Source organism: Nuphar pumila, chromosome 7 (assembly GCF_984573655.1).
Source record: "Nuphar pumila chromosome 7, dmNupPumi1.hap1.1, whole genome shotgun sequence".
Lineage (NCBI taxonomy): Eukaryota > Viridiplantae > Streptophyta > Magnoliopsida > Nymphaeales > Nymphaeaceae > Nuphar > Nuphar pumila.
The window spans coordinates 123,705,426-123,720,117 of record NC_143255.1 but is presented as its reverse complement, the minus strand read 5'-3'; the positions used below and the strand labels follow the sequence as shown (position 1 = coordinate 123,720,117).

General features: G+C 34.7%; 1 protein-coding gene across 2 annotated transcripts in view; it reads left to right on the top strand.

Moving 5' to 3' along the window:
• The window catches only part of RAD50 (DNA repair-recombination protein (RAD50)), a 46,614-nt gene that overhangs the window by 25,205 nt on the left and 6,717 nt on the right, over positions 1 to 14,692 (top strand). For both annotated transcript variants that reach the window (XM_090012783.1, XM_090012782.1), the window contains exons 5-18: positions 565 to 793; positions 889 to 1,067; positions 1,155 to 1,325; positions 3,721 to 3,825; positions 3,915 to 4,016; positions 4,102 to 4,313; positions 4,713 to 4,805; positions 4,885 to 5,012; positions 5,183 to 5,297; positions 5,384 to 5,513; positions 5,618 to 5,827; positions 7,113 to 7,321; positions 7,508 to 7,709; positions 14,499 to 14,668. In XM_090012783.1, coding sequence (XP_089868909.1) covers positions 565 to 793; positions 889 to 1,067; positions 1,155 to 1,325; positions 3,721 to 3,825; positions 3,915 to 4,016; positions 4,102 to 4,313; positions 4,713 to 4,805; positions 4,885 to 5,012; positions 5,183 to 5,297; positions 5,384 to 5,513; positions 5,618 to 5,827; positions 7,113 to 7,321; positions 7,508 to 7,709; positions 14,499 to 14,668 — 2,255 coding nt within the window. The remainder of the gene's footprint in view (positions 1 to 564; positions 794 to 888; positions 1,068 to 1,154; positions 1,326 to 3,720; positions 3,826 to 3,914; positions 4,017 to 4,101; positions 4,314 to 4,712; positions 4,806 to 4,884; positions 5,013 to 5,182; positions 5,298 to 5,383; positions 5,514 to 5,617; positions 5,828 to 7,112; positions 7,322 to 7,507; positions 7,710 to 14,498; positions 14,669 to 14,692) is intronic.

Below are 14,692 nucleotides of genomic sequence, written 5' to 3'. Positions count from 1 at the left end.
ACCAAGTAATAAAAATGATATTCCCGTACATGTGTATGTATATTTTTCATGAAGAACCTAAAGGTTGAAATCAGTAAGTAAATAACAGAGCTGAAGATTCACATTTTATCAACAAAAAGGTTAAGTCTATCAAACATGTGTATTAGGTCGTTTGTGATCATTTTTTTGGTGTGTGCATATTTGATGAATTTTATCATAAAATTGCAAAACTTCGATGAAAATGGTGTGCTCATAGCAATAATGTAGTCATATTTTTTCATGGGTCACATTGAATATATTGCTTGTCATCAAGGTATTTGATTTATATTTCAGGTGTCCTTATTGTAGTCCAACCCATGTAGATGGGGCAAGCATGATGATGTTGATGATTTCCTGGCTTCATGCATCTTAAATTTCGTCAACTGAACTTTTACCCAGACTACTTTTCAAATTCTAACACTGGAGATATACAATTGGCATGTCATCTTTGCTGTATACATTGCTTGCGAATACTAATGTTAAAGTTCCATTTTGTAATTTTCACTTTTATCTGCCTTTTGATGTTGAGGAATTTTGTCCTTACAGCTCCGTGAGAGCATCACACAAGATCAAGAGAGGGCAGAATCTGTGAAAACTCAAATCCTTCAGCTGGAAAAGAAAATTCAAGATGTTGAAGTTAAGATACAGCACACAGAGACAACACTTAAAGATTTGAGAAAGTTGCAGGATGAAATAAATATGAGTACTACCAAAAGAAGTACATTATTTAAGCTTCAACAATCTCAACTTGCTGCTCTAGCTGAGGAGAATGAAGGTAAGTTTCTCAGGATTCAAAAGTGACAGAGAATCTTGTCTCATAACTGTTTTATTTGTTATCTTATTTGAGACTGATGAACTTTATTATATCAGACACTGATGAAGAGCTGGTGGAATGGCAAGCTAAGTTTGAAGAAAGAATTGCACAGCTGCAAACTAAAATAAATAAGCTGGAAAGGGATCTGGAGGACACAACGATAACAAGTGCTTTTCATTCAAAGGCCATTAATGATTCTCTTCGAGAGGCTGGAAAGCTTCAGGCTGAAGCTGATGTAAGGTTCACTAAGCTTGTGATATGCCTGTTTTGGAGTCTTTCTAGATTATTGCATGTATTATGAGAACTTGTTGATGCACTCCAGGCTCAATTGGCCCTGAAGCATGACCGTGATACAACAATCAAGAGGATATGTTTGAAACATAATTTGGGCTTTGTTGGTGATATTCTTCTTAGCAATGATGTGGCAGTTAACCTAACAAATCGAGCCAAAGGAAGATTGAAGGACCTTCAGAAAGACTTAAGTGCTAAAAGGGTAGGATGAATATACTCTGGAAACACCAGAATGCATTTATCTTAGTGTCTTTTGTTGTAATGCTTCTGTGTGGAAGACTATGATCACATGTTAAATGGCATTTTCTGGTCCAGCCAGTTAATGGCAATTCTCTGTCAAGTCTGCTTTTCAATGCTTAGGGAGCCCAAGAATAATATATCAGAAAGCTTCACTATATTGAATTGGTTTTTATGCAGAGAGTGTAGTCTATGTTGGGATGTACACTCCTTTGTTCGAGTCGTGCAAAATCCTACACAGTTCTTTTGGTGCACTGTGAATTATGCGTCCTGACAATTTTAATGGATGATAAAATATAAAAATTATCATAGGAACATCAAAAGATAGGTCTATATGCATGGGCATAGGATACAATTGCTGGCAACTTGCTCTTGCAGCACTCAAAGTAATGAAAATTGCTAAATCTTAAACAGTGCATGGAACTATAAAGGGTGCAGAAATTTCCTCTCTATCTGTGAACATATTATGCTTCTTAGACATGGACTTTTTGGATCGAGCAATCTTTAGATAACTTTAGGCTCTCAAATGTAATTCCTAATGGTCTTTGCTGTTAAAAAGGTGTCAACCTTTTAATGTGGTCTTCTCCCAAGATATACATGGATGCTATCTAAAATGCTACAGTGCCTTACCTTAGCAGTGTATTTACTTGAATTGGTTCTCTGATGGTTTGGTAACCTTTGAGATTTTCTATGGTGGTTTATTTTCACTGATAGAGATTCTCAAATATGGCAGTTGTTTAGGCTTGCTGTTTTCACTTGATGATATTTAGGCATTATGAGAGTCGTGCATTTGTTACCTCGGGCTCACTAATTGGATGTTGTACAAAGTGTTATGGATTTTGATGGCATTATTATCTTCAGTGCCTCTACTTACATGACAACAAAGCAAGTACAAACTTTTTGGTTCTTTAGTGCTTGCATCTTTGTTTATGAGTGCTGAACATTTTCTTCTTCATGTTCATATAAGTGCCTAATAGTTGCAAGTAAAACTTGAATTCTTATTTTATTCATAAATGAATCATGGTCTTCTTATTTATTGGATAAAGGATCATTGCGAACTTTATTTTGGAAACTGCAGCTGCTTCTGAACTTGAATCGGCCCTTGGTCCGATGCAAGATTATTTGAGTCGGTTTCATATTGAGATCAAGGTTGTAAGTATCATATCATAACTCGTATCTGTCGGTCCCAAAATAAGATACTTATTGTAAAAAATCATAAATTTTGAAACAAAAAATTAAAAAATTCTAAAAAAATCAGAAAAATAGCAAAAATTCTAAAAAACCATCACACATGAAACAATGATGAAATGCACAAAATGCAACTATAAAATCACATATGAAACATTTATATCTATGAGCGGCTTAAGACATCATCAAACATCAACTATGTCACAAGAACAATGCAAAATATTAAATATCTTGCAATTAAGAACATGCCACAAGACTCATACTTTCATATTACATAAACAGAAATATTATGACAATAGTTGAACTCGATTTTCAATCGGTTTTCACTCGTTACTTGAGTGCCCCATTGCCATGCTGGATCATCTGATGCCATCTTTGTTGGAGCATTGTATAGCCCCATAATAAAGATTTTTTACCTTAACCCATTTTCTTTAGTGAAAAAATGGTGAAAGCACATTTTTTTCACCTTAGCCCACTTCTTTGGGTGAAAAAATGATGGAAAATGCACTCTTGACAAAATCACGAAAGCCCTCTCACTGGCGCAAAGATCGGCCCCCAAAATGGTCTCACGACTCCTAGGGTGCGTGTGAAGCTTTTCAGTACGAGGGTTTTAGGCCTCAAAAGCTCTTAAAACCCAAAAACATAAAAGCACGTTTTTTCCTTATGTCACAGGGACTCTCCAACTAGGTGCCGCACCCCACCCGATGCGATCAACCTGACCCTGGGTGTAGTCAACGCACCCAGGGTCATTTATGTCCAACTTTTGGACTTTGTATATATATATATATATATATATATATATATATATATAATTTTTTATATTTTTGCCGCACCCCTGCACCCATGTGACATATGTTTTGCCCATTTTTAAGTTTGCAGGCACCGTATCGTATGATACATGCAATACACCTATGATGTACACCCGTATCGAGATACAGTTGTGTATCGTACGATACAATATGATATAAACAACATTGATTGAGATACAAATTATAGGATCTCTGTTGTTAATGATCACATCATCTACCTGACATTAGGAGGATGCAATAATCTGCTCTTGTCCCATATGTTTTTTGGTGCCACCCTTTCTGATTTCTGTCATTTTTCTTTCCCAACCCTGTCATTCTTCAAAATGTCTGTGTTACTTGATTCGACAAAAGAAGTAATTTCAGGGAAGTAATGATGCGGAACTTAAGGTGCTATGGAAAAGCTTTGAGTCAGTTAGTTCTCGGTGCAGTGAAATTGAAGGTCAGAAGTTGGCCAAATTAGAAAAGAAGGTCTGAAATGAATTACATTCTCAAAATCTTTTGATAGTTAAATTATTTATTCAGAACTGATTTGTTCCATGTCATTTGTGCAATTATAGGAGGATCTTTTGAAACGCATGAAAGAAGTGGACGGGGAATTAGGTGTACTTCAACTATCTGAAGTGGATCTATCCCGGATTGATGAAAAAGAGAAACTTCTGGTATTATTCTTGGTTAGTTGGGAGAACATATGATTGTTAGCTTCTGACAGTGAATAACTACGAACAATTGGTTGTTTTCTTGAAGGAATTGGAGGTCCACAAGCGTACACTTCAACTTTCAGAGAGAGATTTTGAGTCAAACATACAGAAGAAGAGGACTGAAATATTTAGCTTGGATCACAAAATAAAAGCACTTTACAGAGAAAAGGATGTCATTGCCAGTGATTCTGAAGATAGAGTGAAAATGGGTCTGAAGAAGGAAGAATTGGAAGACTGCAAGAGAAAGCGTGCAAAAATGTTCGCTGCTCTTTCTTGTATTTTCCATTGCTCAAAAATCCAAATTGACAAATTTGAGAGGCCTGCTTGAAATTTGTGTTGAATTCATCATAATTAAGAGATCCAGATTCATTGTAATTTCTGTAACTGGCCCAACAAACCTTGGTGCTACTGCTACTGATGCTTTTATGGGTGGTGTTTGATTGACATTATGAAAAACACCCAAGCCAAGCAGAGTTCTATCACTTCCTGCTTGTCTGGCTCTCTTGGAGGCTAGGGAGTTGGCCTGAATGAGGATTTAAACGAGTAACCTGGTTGCATTTCTCCATGCTTTTAGCAATGATGCACACCTTTTAACTTAATTTCTCATTCTTTCTGCTCCCTTCTGTGACAGCTATCTCATTTTCTTTGTTTGGACAGTATGGACGACTATAAGGATAAAATAAGGAGTGCACTGAAAGGAAGACTTCCTTCTGACAAAGATCTTAAAAAGGACATCACATGTGCCTTGGGGTTGTCTTGACCTCTTTTTTCCTTTCATGTTTTAATATATTATTTTGCATGACTAAGTGCTGTTTTTGTTTTCCTCCAGTGTTCTAAGAAAAGAGCATGATGACATAAGTGTAAAATCCATGGAAGCAGAGAAAGAGATGAAATTGGTGGAGATGAAAATACAAGATACTAATCAAACCTTATTGAAATTGCAGAAAGACATGGAAGGTAAGTTAATCTTTTAGCTTGTTTCTTTCTTCTCAAGTGAGTGTGCCTTGCATCACATTTTTTGTAGGTTCCTTCTTTCAGGAACATCAGCTGTTTCAACTATCTGATTTGATTTCATAAGGATTCAAGCTGTTTTGCTTACATGCTGGATGCAATCTTTTGTCTTACAGCTAAGAAGAAGTATATTGATGGAAAGCTTCAGTCGCTAGTTCATGATTCAGTCGAAGTTGATACCTTCCCTGAAGTTCTACATGAGGCTATGGAGAAAAGAGATATACAGCGGAGGTTTTTGACGTCTTTCTCTTTTTTGTCAGTGATTTTGTTGTAGCATTGCCAATCATAACATCTAGGCTTCTGCCATTTATCTTCAGGGATTATTCTATTGCATGTGGCATGCGACAAATGTTTGATCCTTTTGAAGGAGTTGCACGTGCTAATCATTATTGTCCATGTTGTGAGCGTCCATTTTCACCAGAGGAGGAGGATAATTTTGTTAGGAAGGTTTGTTGCAATAACCTTTTGATGACTTGTTGGATGAATAAAGAGTTTACTTTTGATCAGTTCATAGTTTCCTGTCCCATGTTTGATATGTTTTCTTCTTGTAGCAAAGAGTAAAAAGTGCGAATTCCGTTGAGCGTTTGAGGTCGTTGGGTTTAAATTCCTCAAATGCTGATGCACATTTCCAGCAATTGGAGAAGCTTCGTACAGTTTATGAAGAATATACCAAACTTGCTAATGAAACCATTCCATCAACTGAGAGAAGTTTGAAGGAACTTGCTGAAGAGCTGCAGCAAAAGTCTATTGCACTTGACGATGTAATGACTATTCTTTAGTAGAAGTTACTTTCTTTTGGTTTGTCTTTATATATATATATTATTACAATTGGATTGGTTTGATTGGTCATGTTGGCAATGTTACATTGGCCAGATTTGGTAATATTTCCAAGGAAGAATATATTTGTGGTTACTTTTTTTCTTCTTTTGCTAGCTGCAAAAACAATCTCTGCAGTTGCGCACATGTTTATGTCTATGCTTGTGTATCTTGTTGACCTTGAAACTGCTGCTGTTTATATGTTGTGTGTCACAATCCTTTATTACATGCATGAGTTGTGACCATTCTTATGTACAAATTCTTTTCGGTCATCTCAGTCTGGTTCTTTACCTTCTTTAACAATCATTTGATGGATATATCATGGCAGTCACTTCTGGATCTTTGGATGTGTATTGCTTAATATCAAAACCACTTCTGCTTATTCCCTAAGACTCTCTATGGGTTTTATCACGTAACCTTTTGTAGGTTAGTGCCTACCTGGTTTTATTTTCTTGTTTCTTTTGTCATGCCCTTTTCCTTGATATGGTCTGATATGAAGTGTTGATACCAGAACCTATTTTCTGTGCAGTTAAAGTAGTAAATCACGTCTTCCTATCTTCTCTTTTCTCTTTAAGGGTCCTTGGTTTCTGTCTCTCCATAGTTCAAATAGTGTGTCATTTGTTTAGTTCCTGCTTTTGTAGAATTGCTAACATCTATGTAAAGTTTTTGTAGAGAGAGATTGGTGGTGCGTCTTCTGAATGATAAGCAGTTCGAGTTTTGTGTCATTAAATTCTAAAAGCATGGACAAAAATTTACCTTTTCATCATGTGGGCAACACAACCACAGGCAAATCTTGGCAATATTTTTAAAATATTTTGGTTTATGAATAGTTCCATGTATATAATCTGTTTTCTATGTTTAATATTTTTTCATGTGTGTTTTATATTCTTCATTTCTAATTTTCTAGGAAGGTTCTTTGTGTAGTCCACATGCAGGCATGTACATGCGCTCAACCACACACACACACACACACACACACACGTGCAGACATGCCTGCATAGTCTTTTTGAAAAATGCTTTGTGTTTTACCAGCTGTACATGCTACTTTACATTTCCAGGCAACTTTTGACGATCCTGCTATGAGATCTGAATATCTTAATTGTGTTATTTTCAATGACAATTGAAAATGATGGATGCTTTAATATAAGGTTCTTTGTGCTTTTTCTCTATAATAATGCGTTCATGAAGTTTGAGTATTTTTGAGGATCTTTAAATGCTGCTGCCTATCAGCTTGTAGGTATTTCAGCTCAGACAAGGGCTGAAAAGGACTTGGTGGAAAGCTTGGTTCAGCCAGTTGAAAATGCAGATCGTTTATGGCAAGAAATACAGAGCTTGCAACGACAGGTTGATGATTTGGAGTATAAGCTTGATGTCAGAACTCAAGGAGTGAAATCCTTGGAAGAAATTCAGATAGAGCTGAATAGTCTGCATGAGATGAGGTACAAGAAATTCCCAAACCATTGCATGCCCTTTGACAGGTTGAAGTTGGTTTCATTTGGTTTCTTTCTTTCTAACAAGGGTATAATGGTCTTTTCCTCCTTTGTGGCTTCGCTAATTGAATTTAACTGATTTGATCTGTCATCTCTCTTATATATGCTTGATCTTGTCTTGATGTGGGTCTGCAGGGACAACTTGAACAGGCAACTAGAGAATCTTCAAGAAGAACAAAGATACATGAACAATGATTTATCAAATTTACAGATGAGATGGCATACTTCCAGAGAGGACAAGTTACAAGCATCAACTAAATTAATTAGAGTCAAAGACTTAGCAGATGAATTAGATCGGCTGTCAGAGCAAAAATCCCAGTTGGAGCTTGATGAGAAGGTAATGATGCTCTTTTACCTGTGTTCCTTTTTAATCTTGATTATCTTGAGTCGTCTGTCAGAATGCTGTGTTTGTATGTAAGGGTAAAATAGTCTGATGTTATGTTTGTATTGTCATGTCATTAGCTGTTTGTTTTAAGGGTAAACCAGTCTTTTGTCATACCCTAATGTATTGTTTATATACTGATTAATGAGAACAGAACCCACAAGAGAGAAATCATGGGATTTGGCTGCACTCTCTTCACCTTTCTTCTCCTTTCTCACACGCACATTCAGATCTTGGTGGAGGGCATGATTTTTTATGGTACCAGAGCATTGGAAAGTTCCTGATATATTGTGATAACGTGCTATCAGGGTATCCATGAACCCTGTTGATCAGCATTTCACTAGGGAGAAAATAGAAGATTAGAAGATAGAAGCAAGGCTTGTTGATTCTAAAAATCAGGTGGTTGATGTATTCACGAAAGAGCTATGGAAGGCATGATTCTGGTTTCTTATTTCTTAAAGGCAAGTTGTCAATGATAAAGAAATGTACAACTTGACAGAGGTTGTTGTTATCATGCAAAATTTTACTTTTGCAATTCAACTGACCTTTTGAAAAAGTTTTTTTAGGAAAACTTGCCTTCGTTTCGAAAAATATGAAAAAACTTGAGAGAGGGGACTCGCCTGTCGGTACGAGGTTCAACCGTTCCTGACGCCTTAACCAGAGGTAATCGAACCAAGGATTCAACAATACGTCTTGTTTTATTCAAATGTTTAAGAGATTATTCTAAGTCCTACAATGCAGAAAGAAATAAACAATATGATTTGGAAAAGAAGTTTATTGAAAACATGATGCATGACTAGATTCTTGAAAACACTTTTGAAAGGAAAATATTTTGAGATATTTTGAAAGGGATCAAATGATTGGGTGTGTGACCTGGTGGGCTCATGCATGATGCAAACTAAGTCTAAATGATACATGGATGCAATTTACCAAAATTTCTTTTGAAAGATTTGAGAAAAATCATTAATAAATCTCCTTGTTTTAGAAATTTCTTTTGATAGAAAAGGGGTTTTTGTGCTTTATAGAATTCAACGAAATAAATTCGCCACATATTCATGACTATTGCCACGAGTATGTTTTAAATATATCTCGTTAAATTTTAAAAGGAAGGTTTTGGAAAAACACTTTGAAAGATTTAAAAATATGCAATGACTGAAAAATAACATAAGTGTTTAGGCTTTTGTAACTTAAAAGAGATTAGTAAAACTTGAATTTCATTCGTATTTTGACTATGGCGACAAATACGAATTCTATTAAGTTTATTAATTTCTTAAAAGAAGGTGCATGTGTCATTCGTGTTTCACCATTATGAAATTTAAAACGTGTATATGCATGACAAACAATAGCAATTAATATTAAGAAATAAACTATATTCTTATGCAGCTATGCATAAAAGTAAATTTTCACTATTTTTGGTATTTGATTATAATTTACATTGAAAAATTGAATAGTAAAATAAAGAAAGAAAAAGAAAAAATAAAAGTCTTGAACTTTCCTACAAAATCAACAAACATGTTAGTAGAAATATGTAGGTTTTTTGGGATTTATCCAATAATATCTAAAAATTGAGGGATATTATCCTGAAATAAGCCTTTATTTCATGCATTCATAAAACAAAAATTCTAAATAAAATAAATGAAAATGCATGATTCAATAAACTGTAAAACTAAACTTATTTTAGAAAATATAATTTCGGAATTGAAGGCAAAATAACCAAAATACCCTTTGAAATTGATATTAATTACCAAAATAGTCTTTAAAAATCAGGGTTTTAGAAACAGGTTTTGAAGTATGTATAATCTGAAAGGCTAACAAGCTCAAAACGACACCAAATCGGGTGGAAAGCACCCTGACATGATCAAGAAAATAACCAAATGTTAAAACTATAAAAACTATTTTTAAAAATGATAATATAAACAAGAAAATGTCAAATTTGCCCTTATTTCTACAGAACAGGGCTCTCCAAGAAACTGGTTCTTGGAAATCAACAAGATAAAATATTAAATGACTTAAAAATTTTGAAAATCGAGATGAACATCCTTGACAACCTTAAAAATAGTATGCAATAAGAAAATAAATTTAATAAACATTCAGGGAAAAGATATCAAATTAATAAGTGAAAACAGGCCCCATAATGGGGTATTCTGTGCCTATCACGGTTTCAGACCAAAGATAAAATAGCAAACAAAGATGAAAAATCATAAGATTTTTCAGAAATAAACTAGACATGACAATGAAGAAATCTCTTTTTACTGATCGAAAAAATCATCTCCAGTTAGGGAGATATGACTCCGACAAGATGACCCTGATTATGAATATAGTCTGACGATACAGAAAAACAAGTTTTGTTTTTTAGCTAAAATAAAAGAGCAAACAATCATAAAAAATCACCAAAATCACCTGAAAGAAACTAGACATGCAGACAAAGACGTTATTTTTTACGGATCTGAAAAATCATCTCCGGTTAGGGAGATATGACTTTGGCAAGATGACCGAGGTTATGTACAACGTTTTGATGGTGCAAAAAATAGGTTTCAGTTCTTATTTTTGAAAGCGGGTCAAAAGATGCCAAAAAATCATGAAACTTGGCCAGATTCACGTATGCATATGGATATATCCCTCATAGAAATTTCAGCTCGAAAAGATAAAAATAAGCACATAAAATAATGATGCTAACGTGAATGCCATAATCAAGATTTAGAGCACAAGCTATTAAACAAAAGCAAACCTAATCTAAACATACATAAAACGAAAAAGAAAAGATAATGTTCTTGATTTTGTATGGATGCAAAAGCAACGTAAATCAAGATCTATAATGCATATGAATAATAAAGAAAAGAAAAGAAAACCAATGCATGGGATCTATTTTCTGTAGCCGATTAGAAGGAGGGACTCGGTTTAAGAGAAACCGAGTTCCAGCCTTCTCATGGTCGTAAAAGGAAAAAAAACATAACAAATAAAATAACAAGAAAATAAAATAAAAAGAGGAGTACTTGTGGTTCCTCCTTCACTGTAGCCGAAGAAAAAAGAAAGAAAACTAGGAAGAAAGGAGGGGCGACACTTAGGGAAGGAGGAAAAGAAGGGAAAATCAAGAAGAGGGAGAGAGAGAGCATGGGCTGGACGTCCCCCCTTTGAGTCCTTTTTATAAAAAAAATAGAAGAGGATAAAGATCCTCTAATGTCCCACATTTGCTGAAATTGATTAGCATAAAATTAGGAAGAATTAGAGAAAATCGACTTCTTTAGAAGAGTCCTCATTTGGTTTTATTTTTGACTTTTTCCTTTTTTCAAACTAATTAAAATACCTAAAAAAGAATCCAAATGTGGCGCCATTTGAGTGGGGTCCATATTTGATTTTAAAACAAATAAAAGGTTAAAAAAAAGTTAAAAACAAAAGATAAAAAGCGAAAATAAAATCCTAAATCGACTAGTTGTCTGAAATGACAAAAACTAGAAAATAAAATGGAGAGAATAATCAAGAGGTGATGCCACCTTGGTGGGTCCCATCTAATGTGAATTGGATCTAAAATTCATTTTGAAATTCGAGCCTGACAAAAATCCAAATCAAAATCCAATTTGGATCCAGATCGGGTACACATTATTTTTCTGAAAAGGCATTTCAAAATATCAAATGTAAAACACCGGTTTAGATTAAAATGTAAAGATCAATTTTGAACCCAGGTTTGAAATTTGAAGAAAGTTTTGAACTCGAATATGGATCCGAAGTTTTAAATGACAAAATGGATTTGGATCTCAGACAACGAGTCTAGTCCATGTTTAAAAATGGTGGACGAATCCTGGATCAAAGATAAGGCATTTAAAATCGATCCTGGATAGTGAAAGGATAAGCTGGATTCTGGATCAATGATGAACTTGCATAAGCGGATCCCAAATCAAGATAATATGGTGGAAATAGATCCTGGATATTATATAAGAATTATACAACGAATCCTGAATAGTAAATGATTGATAAGTAGACCTTGGATATCTAATGTAGAGATCTAGGTCTGAGAACAAAATGGACCCTGGATACAGATAATAAAATGAATTGAATAAAAAAATTCAGGTTCAGAATAGAAAATGGATACTGGACATCATATTCAACATTTGATCAGATCAGATATCAAATGAATTGGATATATGATATAGATATAATCTCAGAATAAGAATATGGAATTACCTCTGATTTAGAATTTGATTGAACTGCTCCTGATTGAAACATGAATAGAGGTATGGACGATTTTGTCCTCCTGGGCAGGGGGCGTGAAGTTGAATGAAGAATGACATTTGGAAAATAAGGTTTGAACTGGGTTGGATAGAGTTCTAAGGTTTCTGAACTCAGGTGAACTAAAAAGACACTATCTCCACTAGATTTCCAGACCAGATGATTGAAAACAGACACAATTCTCAGTGAATTGGTGAGAAATTCACTGTAGAGTGAAGTGAGTAACGAGAGTGTACTGGGTTTGAACTAAAACAACAATCAATTGAACTAAGGTGAACTAAATCCGGAGCTTAAACAAACTAAATCTTAGTGGGGCTGACTAGGGTTAACTCAATTCTAGCTGAAATGAGCTGAATTGAGCTAAAAATGAACTCCAACAATGTGGAAAAACAAGGTTGAGTTGAAGTTGGACTACTTGAACTCCTAGTGAGCTCAAGTTAGACACAAGGGAATAGGATCTACTGGAATGAGCTGATTTCACATGGAAAGAACCAGATTTAGATGAAATGAACAATGTCTACTCATTGTGAGCTCCGGGGAGCTAGAAATGACTGATATCCTAACTCTTCTAAGCTTAAAATGAGTTTGGTTGGGCCTAACTAACAAGGATCTAGGGTTACTTAGGGGTAAAATGGTAAACTTTTTGACAAAATGGGATGAAATGATACCTAAATTGGAATGGACCTAGGGGTTAGACTCCTACAGTGAGCTACAAGGGTTAACATCTGTGAATATGTGTGAGTGATTCAATCGCTCTTTGATTTGGCTCAATGCTCAACATTGGTTGAAGATTTAATTATTGTTTATTTGTAATTCAATTAGTTCTGTAAACTCTTTATATTCAAAGTATGAGTTTGCTTCTTTGTTCCAGACATCTGATAGTTTTAATGAAAAAGTCTTTTGTGCGCTTGTTCACTGCCATTATATGCAAATTAGTCCATTATATGCAAATTAGTGAATTGCAGATTTTGCTTATGATGCTGAGAGTAAAAGTTATCCTGCCAATTGCTAAATATTTAACCTGATGGCTGTAGATCATTGCTGGTGTCCATTGATATTCCACTGGCTGTGTTTCTTCTCCACTCCCACTTAGTACATTGCATTACTTAATGCTGTCATATTGTGTTTATCATTATGCTTATTGCTTGAGTTTAAGCTGATCTGTTTTCATTTGTATGAGAGTTTCAGCAAGTCTGCTTGTAAATGCTTGCTACCTCCAACATCTAAAACTGTTGTCTTGAATGAAATAGAAGCGGAATAAATTGAAAGAGTAACCTTACAAATGTGACAAATAGACCAAAAAGAGGAAAAAACATCTATAACTGTTTCAGAAATGTGTTTCTAAATATCCAAGCAATTGTGGCTGCCCTTTGCCTTTAACTGAGCAGCATTGGTCCCAAGATGACTCATTAATGTTTGTATCAGCAGCACAACCAGATGTAATATTGATTTGAATAATGACCATAGGAACTTGTTTTGCCTCTTGATTGGTTCTCTGTTGCCAATTATATGGATGTCGTGCTGAAGTCAGGCTAGTTATCTGGCAGACTTGACATCTTCAGGCAGTTTGCAGACACCTGAAATAGTATTTGGTCATGATAATGGTCTCATGCAAATCATTATTTTCAGATGCCTATTCATGAATTGCAGAAAAAGGACAAGCTACTGTTCTGCTTATAAAATCCTAGATGTGGTTAAGGCAATGAACTGTAATATCTATGCTCTATCCATTCAGAATATGAAAGTAACTGATATGCTGTCAGTGAACATATCATTATTTTCTCTATGGGCATGTAAATAAATTATAATGCATAAAGGGCATGTAACTAAATTACAATGCATAAAGGGCATGGAGCACTAATGGCACATTTATGGTTTTATGTTACACAGGCTTAATGTCAGTTTGAAAATAGTCATTGTCTAGTTCTGACTCATTCTATGAGCCCATTGTATTGAATGATTTGAACAACAGTTGCATGTAAATCATAACACATCCATGCCATTGACATTACTAGTTTCTGTTAAGTATTGATGTATTTGATATATATATATATATATATTCTTTAATTTTCTTTTACATGATATTTTTTGTATTTTTTCTTTTTTTTTCTAACTAGCTGTTAGAGCTATCTAGCCATTAGGCATGTCAGCTAGTTAGACTAGCCGTTAGACATGCCTAATGGCTAGTTGGCTGTCCTTTTCTTCTCACTCTTTGTGTACATATATGGGCATCTTGCCCATTGTAAAATATGCTTTTGTGGGCATTATTTTTCAATAGCATTATTTATTTTTTATGTGTTGCTCTCTTGCTCTTTGCCTTAGTGCATTTGTATTGCCCTTAGTGGCATGTGTTATTGGCTTATACTTTATAGCCTTGTATTCTTCATTGTTATTTGATTACAGTTTCTTCTCGGATAGTGTTGAAGTTACTCGGAATTTGGTTAACTTTTTATACGCTAAATAATAATCACATGATGGTATGTAATGTAAATTTTTTTTCCTATCATTGAATTTTTTTAGATTTTGGTGGAAGCCCTTGTTCCATTATCCCGAGAGAAAGAGAAACTGTTGAAGAATTATGAAGATTTGAAAGTCAAGTTTGAGCATGAATGCAATGAGCAGGCTGAAATGTTGAGAAGTTTCCAGCAGGAAGTGGAGGCACTTGCCACATTTGCCTCAAAGATTAAAGAGTATGATTTAAACGTTAGAATGTA